Source organism: Drosophila melanogaster, chromosome 2L, assembly GCF_000001215.4.
Source record: "Drosophila melanogaster chromosome 2L".
Lineage (NCBI taxonomy): Eukaryota > Metazoa > Arthropoda > Insecta > Diptera > Drosophilidae > Drosophila > Drosophila melanogaster.
In genome coordinates this window covers 13,928,636-13,943,638 of record NT_033779.5, presented here as the reverse complement: position 1 = coordinate 13,943,638, position 15,003 = coordinate 13,928,636, and the positions used below count along the sequence as shown (strand labels likewise).

General features: G+C 38.1%; 3 protein-coding genes across 4 annotated transcripts in view; 2 read left to right on the top strand and 1 right to left on the bottom strand.

Moving 5' to 3' along the window:
- The window catches only part of Ance-3, a 41,464-nt gene that overhangs the window by 12,550 nt on the left and 13,911 nt on the right, over positions 1-15,003 (bottom strand). The gene's annotated exons all lie outside the window — the stretch shown is intronic.
- Positions 8,947-11,080, top strand: Vajk2. Its single transcript, NM_135845.4, has 2 exons — positions 8,947-9,041; positions 9,843-11,080. Exons 1-2 carry the CDS (start codon positions 9,030-9,032, stop codon positions 10,641-10,643), a joined length of 813 nt encoding a protein of 270 aa, NP_609689.3. The 5' UTR covers positions 8,947-9,029; the 3' UTR covers positions 10,644-11,080.
- Positions 12,277-13,317, top strand: CG42711 (uncharacterized protein). Its single transcript, NM_001201872.2, has 2 exons — positions 12,277-12,498; positions 12,557-13,317. Exons 1-2 carry the CDS (start codon positions 12,304-12,306, stop codon positions 12,920-12,922), a joined length of 561 nt encoding a protein of 186 aa, NP_001188801.2. The 5' UTR covers positions 12,277-12,303; the 3' UTR covers positions 12,923-13,317.

Genomic DNA, 15,003 nt, shown 5'->3' with positions numbered 1-15,003 from the left:
TTCTTTTTTATCTATTGGCTTAATGATCGGGGCCAAAGCCCTCTGAGCGGGTTTGGACTCTGATTAGATCCCAAGGACGTTGATCATGGCAAAGACGGAACTGAAACAACTTTCTAATAAAAAGTCACCCGTTCTTGTTAATTTCTGACTTAATTTCCATCAACTTCCATTTAGAAACAAAAGAGAGCCGATCTTTGTGTCCGTATAGAATCGCTATTAGAATCAGATTCAGAACCAGTTCCAGGCCAAAGAATTCATTTGAAGGTCGGCGGCTTTGCGGACAGCGTGTGCACACATCCATTGGGGGCGTGGCAGGGGTACACCGCACTTACATGCACTCGTAATTTTGTATTTTCAACCATAATTTGTTACGAATTATATTCTCGACTTTGCCACTCGTAGGTGTTGTGTGCAAATACCCATATTCCCATTCTTACACTCACCGTATGTACATTGTACACATATTGCATTAGTTTCGTTCTTGACTTGGTTATTGTTTCGGGTTATGCAACGATTATAAAGCGGATCTCTCTATCAAGGGTCTAATTACAACGAATTACTTTGCACAAGAATGTTTTACGTTGATCAATACCACTACCTCCAGATAGCAATTAAATACAAATATATTTTAATGGTTAATAATTACATAGAAGGCACACAACCTTATATAGAGGACTTGGTCAGAGGTCGCCGAGTAATGCATAGTAATATTTAAATTATTATAAATAGAATTCGTATACCAAAAATACAAAATTGTTAAAATGGCAGAGAAATGGTAGAGGGAGGGAGAGTAGTACATATATCAACTTAATTTTGTTTTATCGAATTTATTATTCATAATATGAATAATATGAATCGTTTAAGGTTTTTCCATGAATATGCATAGTCTATATCCGCAATATCGACGATCCTCATAACTGGAGCACTGCCAATTAATAAATCATCGGTTCAGTTTCCGCCCATAATCGAAAAAGAGATCCCACACACTCCGAAAAAATTGGATCCCAGACATGTGAAGGAATTGCCTGAATTGCAACTTTTACGCAATGATAACCATTCCGGCCGAGAGACAAGACAACAAATTGAGCCAACCGACGGCGGCCAATTAAACCCATATTTCTTGCACCGATCGGCGGGGAGATCGGTGGAAATGATTTGATGATGGGGGAGGTACGCATATTTGTTGAGACTTAATTAATTGCCACAAAATGATGGAGACACAAGCGCAACGTCGGCCGACAAAAGATGGCAAACTGAAAACGAATTTTTTTTCGCAATTCTCGGCGTTCGGTTGAGTCTGAGAAAAGGCCAACTAAAGACGTTCCACATATTGCCAAATGTGAAACTTTTGCTCTAATGAGCGACTATCCAGTCGGCGGCGACGTTTTGAAGGTCACCGCCAACTTGTCCATCGCCAAAATCCAAGCCGAATGCGTCTGCAACGTCAAACAGTTGTCGGCCGATTGCGAAATGAATTGGTTTAGTTAAAGTATGTGATGTTTTTTCCTTTGGCCAAAATGCATGTCTGCTCGCCAGCAGTTTGCACAGAAATCACGACAAAAAAAACTTGCACCAGTTTCTCGAACACAAAACTCAAAACCCAAAACCGAAACCGAAAACCGAAAACTCAAATTGCGAACGTAATCGAAGTCGCCGGTGCGCAAGTCAAGTGAAGCGAACGTCTTTGGCAATCTGGAAATCTCAGTGTCTCCTAACCAATCCGAGCCCCCTCGAAAGACCCTCCCACAAGATCTCCCCCTACATCGTATGTGCCTTCTGTTTTTGCCTGCCCTGCAATTGTGCTTGCCGCTTCATTTGGCCAGCCATTCGGCAAATAAAATACTTGTTATAGCCACAATGCAATTGACATGGTGCATGATCGCATTTCAGCTAAATGCTAAGACTGTTGACCCCACGGCGATGACGATGGAAAACTATAAAAACCAGGCAATAAAAGAAGATCTAAATTTACGTTTTGGGGTTTAATTAAAGATTTATGTATATGCCATTTCAATTTAAAGCTTAAAACTAAAATTTTAAGAAAAGTAATTTAGTGGAAAACATCTAAAACTACCCCAAAAATATATTTATAACTAAAGTGCCTTTTTTTTGGCTGCCAACGATGTTGCTCACTCCATCTATAGCGCACTCCAGATCATATCTTGACATCGACTTATGACTCGACCTCCTTGACTTCTGATTAACCACCTGTCCGTACTCATCTCCGCCCCATCTGATGGTGCATTCAAATTGCAAACAATTAAGCGCATAAATGCTACCGCATCGCATTCAATAGTATTATGCAATCCATCTTTTGAATTATTGCCGTAAATTGTGGTCTGGCCTGGCCTAGTCTCGACCACGGGTGTGTTTCTCTCGCACGAAAGTTGCGCCGCGCGAATCCTTTCACCGGCGTCCAGCGAACGTCCAGCGAAACAAAAGACTCAGGCAACGAACTCGAATTCACTGCGATTTATTCCCAGCTTTAGTGGCACGTTTCCGTATTGAAAGTGTTTCACTGGGACTATGGACACTCCTTCAAGTTCTTTATCTCAGCCGCGAACTATGTCAAGCGGGCGAACAACAAATGCCAGCCAACGCCTTTGGAGTGGACCAAGCACCAAGCAAGTAGTCCCAAATTGAATAGGAAAATCTCTTGGAAAACATCTTTCCCAAATATCCAAAAGAAATCAAGCTGCACCAGCGGCAGATTCCCAAATCTGGCTGGGGCACTAGGCAACTGCAGGAGTCCAGCCAACTACCATGCTGCGACTTGCTGCCGCTGCTACAGCTGCTCGAAAAAGAGATACTTTGGAGAAGTTGCATAATTTTTGTTTTTGCATTTAGGTGCTGTTGCTGTTGTGGCGGCTTTTGGAGTCACCCAGTTAGTGTGTCACTGTGGCATTTGCAGCAAACTGGCTTCGTTTTCTGTCCATTCATTGTCTTCTGTGGGATGGCTGCTGTTGATATTGGTAATTTTTTATTTCACAAAGTCGAGTCGAGTCATGACATGTTGTTGCAGTCAAATCATTTGCCTAATTTTTCATTGATCCAAATGGGCGTGGCATTCCATGTAGTTGGCTAAATGTCAATCGAGCAATTGAAAATGCCTGGGTTAGTTAAACGAATCAAGTTAATATGCAGTTTTTGCAAATCACTCAATTACACAAAAATGGTCATTTTTTATTTGATATACAAATTGTAAGTGTAAATAAAGTACTTATTCGGTTTAAGCCCACTAAGCCTAACCTTTTTTATGAAACCAACTATAAGTATTTCTATTAGCTTTTTAGGATGATTAATCTGTTGACATATTTCATTTGCATTTCGCGGTGCTGACAATTATGTGCCTGGGAATTTTATATGCTTGCTACATAAATCTAAAAATTTTCATCACCTCACACGGTGTTACAAACACCGCCATATTGCTTAAAATGCAGCAACAAAAGTCGAGCAAACGACATAATTCCCAGGCCAGCCAAACTATTGTTATTCGTTACGTTTTTATTAGAAGTTCTGTTGTTTTTTTTTTTAATGTTGGTAAAGTTTTTTGCACTAATTGCTGCACAGTTTTCGTACAAACGAACAATGGCCACAGTTCAAAATGATTTATTTATTTTTATTGCCAAACACGAGCTAGCAGCAAACACGAAAACAAGAATGTCAATGAAGCGGCATGAAAGAACAACTCTTAAAACATCTGGTAACCATTCTCAGGATCTTAGATAAATAAATTCGGGCTTATTCCATTGACTTAAATGGTAAATTCAGCACATAACTAGAAAGATCACTTTAAAATTTAAATAAATTCGGAACCTTTTAAAAATTGTATACCAGTATTTCCTATCTAGATTCCTAATTATCTTATATAGGCACTCACGACGCAGCTCAACTAATATCTTTATTATTTGCATTATTGCTAACGACTTTTGGGCCGTCAAACTGGCTGCTATAGGTGTTTGCGTGGGCGTTCCGGAGGGCGTACCAGCCAGTTCCTCACTGGAGTCAGCCGCCAAGATCGGTGGATCGGTGGATGGGGGGGCCTTCCCCTCGGGTTCTGTTTGGAGGCTTTGGAGTCTGGTTCCGTGTGCAATTCGAGTTCGACGGCGGTCGAAGGCGGTGCTGCGGTGGTCTGATAATTCAAGGTTCGAAGCGGGGCCGGGCCCCTAACCGCATTTGGCCAATTACATGGAAAATGTCAAATCAAAAGATTCGTTTTTTTTTTTTTTTTGGTCATTTCCTTCGCCAGCTATTGTTGTAGGCCGAACTGGAGTTTTCCCAAAAATATTACAGCACGAGAGATTTAAGTGCGAACCACTGCGAGTCAAAGGTCATTATTTTTGTTCATTTTGTGGGTGTTGAGGTCAAAACGGTGGCAAGACAGTGGCGAAAAATTGTGTCCATCAACGAGCGAATCAAAAATTTATTTTCGGGCTCTCTTATGACCTTTTTGCGGGCAATTATCAAGCGAAGAAAAAAGAGGCAACAAAAATTGCTCCATGTAAACAATTTTTTTTTTATTTCTAGACAATTTTCTTTGCTAACCAAACGTGCAGACCAGAGATAAACAAAAACGAAACAAAATTAAATGTCGAAGGTTTTGCACGATTGTCTTCGACCCGCAGTTGCTACAAGTTTCTGTTTTTCTGGCCATTTCAATTGACAAATGTTATTTGCCCGGGCTCAAAACCCAGGCCGATCTAGACAAAACCTCTAGCTGAAATCCAAAAGACCTTAGCTCCGGCACGAAAACGTTTATGGCCATCCAAAGAAAATCTTTTGCCACTTCGTTCGCATTCCGAATTCAATTTTCAAAATTTGGGTCAAATTATGTCGCTCGGCGGCGTCTCTTTAATTATGATAAATTTCTGCCTGATCTACCACCGAAAAAAGACCCTGAATGCAAGTACTAAAACTTGAAGAAAAAATTGTGCTCAATTAAATAAAGCACTTACTGTTCGGTGTTTGCTGGCATTACCTTCGCAGTTTCCTTTCGGAACTTGTGATTATGATAAATTAACCGGGTTAAGATCTACTGATGAGCAGGTAACAGAAGAAGTGGATGATAATGAGTTTGGATTGGTATCAGCTTCCTTGTGCTAATCAACTGATTGTCAACATATTTAGCTTGTATAGCCAATAGGTTTGTATTTCGATCAAGTTATAAGTTTCAGAGAGTTGCACTTTAGACATTTTAGAAATCAAATCGAACTCCATTAGGTCGCAATTAGTTGGCAACAGCACAAAAAGTGGTTCCACAATTTTGATTGGCCACAAAATCGTAGCAAATTTTAGCATTTTGGGGCATTTTTGCACGGCTCAGACATCGAAACATGTTCGGCATTCGATTGACAAATGTGTGGCATCTCAAAACTGGAGCAATCGAATCGAGAGAATGCTTGAGGACTTGGCGATTTGGAGAAGGTGCCAAAATCCATTGGCAACAAATGGCAAATGACAAATGTTAAGCAGCACCCAATAAATCGAACGAATTTGAATGAAATTCATAAGTGCTTCTGCCCTATAATTAATGACACTCTTTTGTGTTCGAACTGTTAATTACCATCTGTATATAATGTTTTATTATATAGCAAACTTCTTGTTTCGGGTTTTTTTCTGTCTTTTATTGCTGAAAGCCGTATAAAGCTTACGAAAAGTCGCTTAACTAAATTGAATAAGTTTATTTTTTAGATGTGGTATATTTTATGACCCTCTAACACGAAAGGTGTTTTGTTTGTGTCTTAGATTTAAATCATTTTTAATGGCACAATTGGATAGAAGAGAAGAACATTTCTGGGCATCATCGCTGACTGAGAGTTTATAAACAAATCTGCTATAAAGATGCTTAATTCGTTTGGTTATACAATCTTTATTTTCAACAAAAAATCCCCGAAAATTCCATAAATTGCGGCTCAACTCTTTTAGAAAAGAACAGAATTATACAAAAGAAGCAGTGGAAGATTTCGGATACTGGTTGTGAATACCCTGCAAAATAATATTAAATATTCAGACGCATAATAACTTCTATCATGGAAGACGGTTAAAAACTAATCTAATCAATTAAATCAGTAGAGTTTATTATTAAAGCAAATATTGTAGTTTGTTACAAGATTTAAATATTCTAATCAATTCAAACGTATTCTTGTTTAAGAGCATCCAAACTTTAAAGTGTTTACTTCATCTGTGATAATTTCTTTTTGCTTATGAGCTGAGCTTTGACGTCAGTTTAGCTTTAATTAATTATATTAGTTAAAGTGGCGGCTGGTGAACGCAAAATGTCAAACAACAAATTTACTAATAGATGAACCTCCTCTTTCGATAGACGCGGATAAAATCATATGCAAATGAAATGTAGAATTGTATATTGAAAACTGAATATAGCATTACCTTGCATATCTAAACGGAAATTGAATATTCAATTATTCATAATTAATTTCTCAGTGTTATCATATGTTTCTTGTGAAAAACTGCTACTTTCTAATTTATTTTGTGCCTTCCATATAGATTTTTGGATCGATTTTAGTTTGATTAGTGGTCGCACATTTTTGAAATAAGCCTAGGTAATTAAATAATTAATTCAACATTTTTAAGAAGGTTTTAAAAGATAATGGATAAGCCTCTAATAAGGAAGTAAACAGAAAAATTTTAATATCTTTTGCTAGAGTCTTTGTAAGGATATATTTAAAATTATTATTACAGCAATATGCAATGGGTACTGTTAAAATCAAAATACCCGTTCATCCGCATAAGTGCTCGGTATTTAAATCAAAAACAGCTCCGCAATCTATGATATTCGATCTATCTCTGTCCATTTATTCAAATGTTCGCGAATCAACAACAAAATGAAAGTGATCTAGAAAATTCATCAAATCCGAGGAATCTGAATAGGAAACCACAATGACCAAAAGAGCGATGGATAAACTTGAACTTGAGCTCGGTGGCCTGGGCTCTTTTGTTGCCGTTCATTTCGTGTTTTTTGGCTTGCATATTTTTATTCGAAGCGCTTTAGTCATCCGCACGGCTGCATTGCTATGATTCTGCTTCACATTAGTAAAAAAAAAACAAAAACGACTGGAAAAAAAATACTGGCCACAAAAGAAGCGCCACGCCGGGCAAGGCCTAGCATTTATGTAGTTCAACTTTGACTCAGTCTTTGCCACCAATTGTGATGCTGATGATCGTGGTGTTGATCATGGCGATGATGTCTGGCGACCTTCGCCTTCAACTGCACATTACAAAGCCTAATACGCTCGGTTGCCATTATGTCCGCGGCGTTATGTCCACAATTAAATTAATGCACATAAAACCAACATGATTTGGTGCCCGTATCTGTTCTCCTTTGTGCGCGTTTTGCGGTCCACTCATTGTTCACACGTTCCATTTACATGGCCATTGGCGAGTATTTCCTCTGCAGCATTAAAATGTCAAATTACCCACACTGCCACAGCATTCAATCAATGCACCCATATCAAGGCTTAAAACGCCGCTCAGCCTGGCCAAAAAGCTGAGAAAAAAAAACCGAAGCAAACAAGAATACGGAGCCAAACACAAATCCGAGATCAAAAGTTCAGTCACGAAGCCACACAGAATCAAGCAGACTATGCGGCGCATGTTTCTTCTGCAGCCAAGCAATTTACATTCAATATGCAACTGCAACTGCAACTGGATTTGTAACCTGAAATTTTCGGAAATGTGTGGCTAATGTGAATTTAACTTATGGCTGTGGAACACTTTGCCCGTTGTGTCTAATTTGATTATGTGACTGAAGTGCTCGCGGTCAGTTATTTATTAATGGCTCAAGGCTTTGGGGCAAAAATTTCCCAACACTAAGGACTAGTCAAAATTATGCATTAGAAAAGTATTTGTGATCTCTTTTTTAATGTATATATTTTTTAATAATTATGAAGGTTTCGTTACCAGCCAAAAATTACTCATTTATTTATGGTCCATAAATTTTAAACTCTTTATGTTCATTTTTAACTTTGTTAATATTTAATTTTTAATTGAATAATTATTATGTTTATAATTAATGTTCTTTTCGAATGTGTTGATTTCCAAAGATTTATGTAAAATGGTAAGAAATACAAGTAGTTTATTTTATTTGTCGTGTTCATTAATGTAATTTTACCTGGGAAACAAACACTAACACTTCATGTATTTATGTGAGATTTTTACAAAAAATATATTAATAAGATATATTTGTACAAAGGGAAAATGATAATATAATAATGGCTACATATAACAATACTAACTGCGCAAAAAGACGTCGGAGGAAGGGCTCCGATCTAAAATTACATAAACTTTCTAAGGACTTTTAAAGCTGTTTACTAAAATTTTAACAATACAAAATTTATCACTTTTCGAATATTCTAGAAACAAACTCTGAGACTCTAAAACTCTAAAGTCGTTGATTAAAATTCATACGTATATGATTAAAAAAGTCTATATTGTTTGAACTGTACAATTAAGAGCGATTCTCCAAAAGAATTGATTGGATCTCTTTGGTAGATTAAGGCAAAATTAAACGAAATTACCCATTTGCTATGTTTGTTATGTTGGCTATTGGCAAGAAACGATTCTTTCTACTAAACTGTGCCCCCAGTTACTTGGTGTCTGAATACTTTCAGTAGTTCCCAAAGATCGCTACAGTTGGAGCTCGAGTGTTCACAGATACGCACTCATACAGGCGCAGATCACACGGACAACATGGACACTGTCCGTGTGAGGCACCCTCTTTCGAAAAAGCTCGCTTGCTGACGCATTTCCTTTGGGCCACGGGCTCACACGGACAGTTGGCCAAGAGAGAGAGGAGCTGTCGAACGGATGGAGAGCGAGCTTTTTCAACACGGCTGCTGCGATCTCGATTCACGTCGACTGCGCAGCCGCGGCTGAAGACAATCCCGCCACAGCATCGGCCATATAAAAGCTCGCTGCGTCTGTGCGAAATTATTCAGTTAACTGTTGCGGGTTGGTTGAGACATACAAGCCCATCTTGATCGCAAAGTGTTGAGGAGCTAACCTAGTGCAAAATGAAATCCATGGTATGTTCGGTCTGAGCTCAGTGTGTTCTCCTTCGAAGTGCTGCTTAGAATAATTGTGTTTCAAAAACTCGGATTCAGTTAAAGTGACTTGCAAAAGAATATATATATATATATTTATGGAACAATGTAGACATATCGGTGTTGCAATTAAAGTATTTTTAAAAAGGTTTTTGCACGACTTCATCAGCTCTTTCAAAAGCAAGGATAGAACGGATATTCTAAAATGTCTCTAGATATGTTACTTTTTTGTGGCATTTTGGTTTACCCAAGTAAATATGAACATGGTTTTAAGAAAGGATTTTTAGAGAGAAAACTAATTGAAATATTTAATTTTTCCATTACCAGTTCTACATTTAAATCTTATTGAAAGAAATCACATTTCATAATTACTAAAATCGAAAAGTGTTAAGGATCATTTTAACCCGAAAAGGATAGGCAGTCCTAGAATATGTTTTTAGCATTTAAAAAAGAAAACAAAAATGTAGATTCGTATTAAAAAGCTTTGAACGCGAAACTACAAAGAGTTGAATTTGCCTTCTTCCAATTTGTATTTTAACCGAATTATTGCGAAAATATCAAGCCACATTAAGTATACGCCGCATGCCCAATATGTCAGGGGGCCTAGGCCACAATTGAACTTGGCTGGTTGCCCAGCCAACTTTCCACCCAACATTGCATAATTGTCATATTCCAAATTATGGAGTAATCGGGCGGAGGTGGAGCCGGAAGCGGCTGCAGTTGCATAACCGCCCGACCAAGCCAATTGGGTTTCTATCGAATTTAACCCACTTGTCATTGCAGCTCATTTTCGGCCTTGTGGCGATGTGCGTGCTGGTGGCCAACGCCAGTGAGGAGGCACCCAAGAAGGCCGTCGAGACCGCCGAGCCCGCCGAGAAGAAGCAGGAGAAGCGCGGCATTGGCCACGGTCTGGGCTACGGATACGGACCATCGGCGGGAGGCGCCATTCTGGGATCCGGCATCGGTGTTGGAGTTCCAGTGGCTCCCGCTGTCGCTGAGCTGCCCACCCAGGTGCACACCAACACCGTGGTGAGGACCGTGCAGGTGCCCTACCAGGTGGAGCGTCACGTTCCCTACCCCGTCGAGAAGACCGTCACCTATCCCGTTAAGGTGCCCGTGCCCCAGCCCTACCCCGTGGAGAAGATCGTCCATGTGCCCGTCAAGCAGATCGTGAAGGTGCCCGTCGAGGTGCCCCAGCCCTACCCCGTCGAGAAGGTGATCCGTGTGCCCGTGAAGATCCCAGTTGATCGTCCCTACACCGTCCATGTCGACAAGCCATACCCCGTGCCCGTGGAGAAGCCCGTGCCATACACCGTCGAGAAGCGTGTGATCCACAAGGTGCCCGTCCATGTGGAGCGTCCAGTGCCCTACAAGGTGGCCGTGCCCGTGCCTGTCCACGTTGAGAGCCACGTCAAGCCCGCCGTGGCCGTCACCCACACCGTTGCCGCTGCTCCTGCCATCATCAGCCACGGCTACTCCGGACACGGAATCTCCGGATACGGAATTTCCGGACACGGAATCTCCTCCTACGGCAGCTCCTCCTACGGCGGCTCCGCCCACGGTGGCTACCTCCACAAAAAGTAGATGAAATCGCAATGCTGTCGAGGGCCAAGCGAGAAGTGAAGTCGGGTGAAGGCGAGCGAACCAACCAACAAGTCGAAAGTATCCAACAGACATTAAGAATCAAGCACCCCTCCCTCTCTTTCCACGCCCAGCAACCGCCAACGTACGACTTACAAATTTAGTTTTAGTTTGTGATACCAACCGAAATTCTGGAAGGATCGGAACCAGGAGAAAATCACACAACTGACGCAATCCATTATAGAAAGCTTGCCAAAACCCATCCGGGGCGTTTGAAAAGTGCCTGTCTCCTGGCATCCAAATCCATCGAGTGTACAGTTCTTTTGTAGACAATCACAGAGAAATAACTGCTGACGAGTTGCTCCTTCGACTTTTTCACGTAAATTTCTTTTCTATGAAATATTTGTACATATTTAAATAATGTAAATAAAACGAAAATTAAAAAAAAAAAACTTAAGACTTGTACTTTCAGAAATACTGGGCTTTCCATTAAAAAAAAAAAAGATAGAAGTTCGATAGGATATTTTTAAGGTATATAGGGTATTTTCACTTAATGAGCCTTTTGTTTAAGCTGAAAGCTTAATTTGTATTGCTGCATTGCTATTTTGGAATAAATACATTTTTTTACAGAAGTTATATATCTGTCAAGTTAAAACGTAGCCATAAAGGACTACATATTATATATTTACATATTATATATTTATATATAATATATATATATATTATATATTTATGGATATTTATTAATTTTTATGAGGGGGTGTGGAGTTACTCTTAAGTGGATTAATACAGCTTATTTTAGTCAAAGGATATTCCCACAACTATGCAATGATTTATTTATTTATTATAAATTTTGGGAATTATTCTGAATTGCATTACAGTGCGTCAAGTAATTGTTCGCAAACAATGTTTTTAAAACTGTAAATTTAGTGAGTAGGCCTAAATTTATGCAACAAAAAATTATATATTTAAGCTTTCCTAAGCTTTGAACTGTTACTTAGTTAATACAGCTAGAATCAAGGCTTAAATAAAGAGCTTATACTTTTAAGCAATTAAACCAACTTAAAATTTTACATATTATATAAAATTAAAAATTGACTTAAAAGGATAACAAAGTCGAACACACTCTGAACAAAACTTCTTAGCCAAAATTAAACTTACAAAATTATATGGCGATTTTAATGAATAATATTAATAATAATATTATACATAATATCTATTTATCTAAAAGAAATGAGAAAACAAATACGATCTCACAAACAAACGTATCTATATGGATGTTGTCCTAATGGCTTTCATGCCAACCCAATATCGTAAAAGCCTAGCGCTATGCATCGAAAAAAATTACTAAGTTTAAGTCGAGCTTTTTTTTATCTTTCCTATAGCTTTCCTATCTTTTCGCACAGAGTTGTCGAAAAAATATATCAGAGAGGGATTTTCTAGTACCCAGGGAATAACAATATTTTATATATATTCACTATATATGTATATCAAAAAATTTGTATTTTAAATCTACACAAAATGGAATATATAAACCACATTTGCTTTATAAAAATACAATGCGACGCCACTGACCTTTTCAGAATAAGAAATGTATCTTAATTCTCATTTTGTAAATCAGTTCCTTTTTGTGTGTTTCCAAGAGCGGATTGAATATATAAAAATGTTTAAGATATTATTGCTTGCTGCACTCAGCATCTTGACATATAAAATCTCTAGTTGCGATGTAAATTCTCATTTATGTCGTCAGGTTGTTACTGTTAATTATACCAAAATGGTTACTAGGCCCTTGGAGGACTTTGGAAAATTTGCCAAATATTTCCAGCAATTGGGTATACCTACAGGAAAAAAGCTGCTGGTAAGCTCCATATAAAGAGCAATGACCAAGTTGTATTTAAGATTACCAAATTCTTCAGAACCTAACCAAATTAGAAGAAAAAGAAGTGTGTTGTGCAGGCTTCGAAAAATCCACCGACGAAAAATGTGTGCCCATCCAACCCACAACAACATCGACTACAGAAACTATCGATTTAACCGAATATACGGAATCATCATCTCCGAAATCGGATTCATTTGGTCAAGGAAATACGCACAGCTCGTTGACAGAATTAAATAATAAGCACAAAACTCTCATATTGTCAATTCTTATTGGAACTGGTGCTCTAATAATTGTTTTAGCCTTTGTGATTGCTCTACGTATTCGCCAAAAACGACGACTTGCATTAGGTAATAACTGCCGCCAAGTAAAATTTAATGCAGAAATGCAAACAGCTCTATTATAAAACATAAGTTAGATGTTCACAAATAGAGAATTTAAATATTATAAACGAAAAATGAATTATCAATTTCATGTAAAGCACCGTTCTTATCAGTTTCATTTAAGTGGAAAAGCCATATATGTACATAAGTGAATTTCACATTGATAGGACGACAAGTACAATAATAAAAAGTAAGTTCAGTTGTATTATAATGTGTACTTGCGGAGTGATAAAAGCAAAGCATTTGATTGTCGTGACCGGAATAGTTTTGTAAGTCGACCAAAGACATAAAATCGTATTACTCATTAAAATGTCGTATTATTTTATTTATTTTGTACACCTTCATATTTATAGAATTTTCTGCACCTTAATATTTTTGAAATTATATTAAAACCAACACCTGCAGCAAATATTGTATTAATGCTTTTCTGTCTATCTCTATTTAATCTCTATTTTAACATTTACTACGTGCGTATAAGGAAAATCGGCTTCATGTATGCAATATTCATAAATATATTTTAAAACGCTTTTTAAGCCTTAATAATTAATAAGCTCCGCATAGAAATGCCTACCCTTCGGCTTCAAACAGATTACTTCCCCCTTACTCCACAACATCTCATACATATAATCTATCAGGCACTTAAGCGAAAAATATTGTGAATATTTGCCAAAAAACGAAATGAAAAGCAAGGCGGGTAAAAGTGATGCAACAATTAATGCACGTGAGTTAGAGCACTAACATTTATCGGCGCAATCAACTGCAATGACAGGCAGTCCAGAAAGAGCCAATACGCGTTTCAAGTTCGCTGCCTGAGTCTTTCGTTTTGGGAGAACCTGTTGCCTGGATTGACCAACGCCAACAACATTGATCTTGTCCTAACCCGAGAAACGGAGCCGCTTGTTCGTGCCGCTTCAATTGCGAATGTGTGTGTGCCAATGGAGAATGGCTCGACCTAAAAAGCCAAAAGCAAAGTGAATGCAACAATAACAACAGCAACAACCAATGCAGACGCAATCAATTAGCGATATGCTGATGACGTCGGCTTGCCTGATATTATTGTGGCTGCTAACGGCTGGTTTCTGTGTGGTTTCTTGTGTGGCTGCCACATGTGGCGATTGCGTCATGGCGCCATGCAAACCGTCTAACGGTAATTGACTTGCAATTTCTTTTGCCCGCAACTTTTCGGTTGCAAAGAAATTTTCCAAACCCAAATGTGTTGCCACATTTCAACAATCACACAGAGCCAAATGAACGAAAGCCGCGACCAAATCTTGTATGAGTAATTTTTGGCATTAATCACAAAGCAGATCTTTAATGGCCGAAAAGTAGCCCAATTTTCACAATGCAGATTAAAAAAAATTCAAATAAATTCTGCAATGAATAATTTTAGATTGTCCATGTCAAAATGGTTGCAACCTATAGACATTTTCAATTCCTTAACTATATTTAAATATTATATATGCACAGCCAAAACAATGAATGTATTAATAATGCGTACAGTATTTACTTTCCCTGTTTACTTATTTTCATGTTCGGAAGTCGATTCGCGCAATCAAGTTTCTTATTGCGTGTTTACATGCTTTGAATCAATGTAGAAATATTATTCATATAACTTCATCGACTTCATATGTAGGTAACTTATAAATATAGAGCCACTTAACAAGGCTTCTCAAAAATTTTAGGTTTTCCTTTTGGCTTTTTAATTTATGAAACTTGCAAGGATATTTAAAGTCCGTCCCCGTTTTGCCTGAGATTATTTCTTAACAAACGTATTTTTCTTTTATTGCCGTTGTTTTGTTAATTACAGTCATTTAAGTGCTGCCTAATTACGCTCCGCTCTATATTTTTAGACTAACCGAGGTCGGCGGGAAAAGTTGTAAAGGTTTTATGTTTGATAATAAATGAATGAAAGTGCCTTTCTATCATATATGCATAAAAATCATACTGGCTTATCAAATTTTATAAATATATATACAACTGTCATCTTAAATTGTGTTTAATTACATTTATTGTAAAATGATATGCGAGCGGATTTCATTTCATTCACACATTGAATTCGTTGATTCATATAAAAAGCGCCCAATTATTGATACTCTTATCCAAG

Coding starts and splice junctions, on each gene's coding strand:
- CG42711 (NM_001201872.2), top strand. CDS start 12,304: ATGTTTAAGATATTATTGCTTGCTGCACTCAGCATCTTGACATATAAA. Junction 12,499..12,556: donor CTACAGGAAAAAAGCTGCTG/GTAAGCTCCATA, acceptor CAAATTCTTCAG/AACCTAACCAAATTAGAAGA.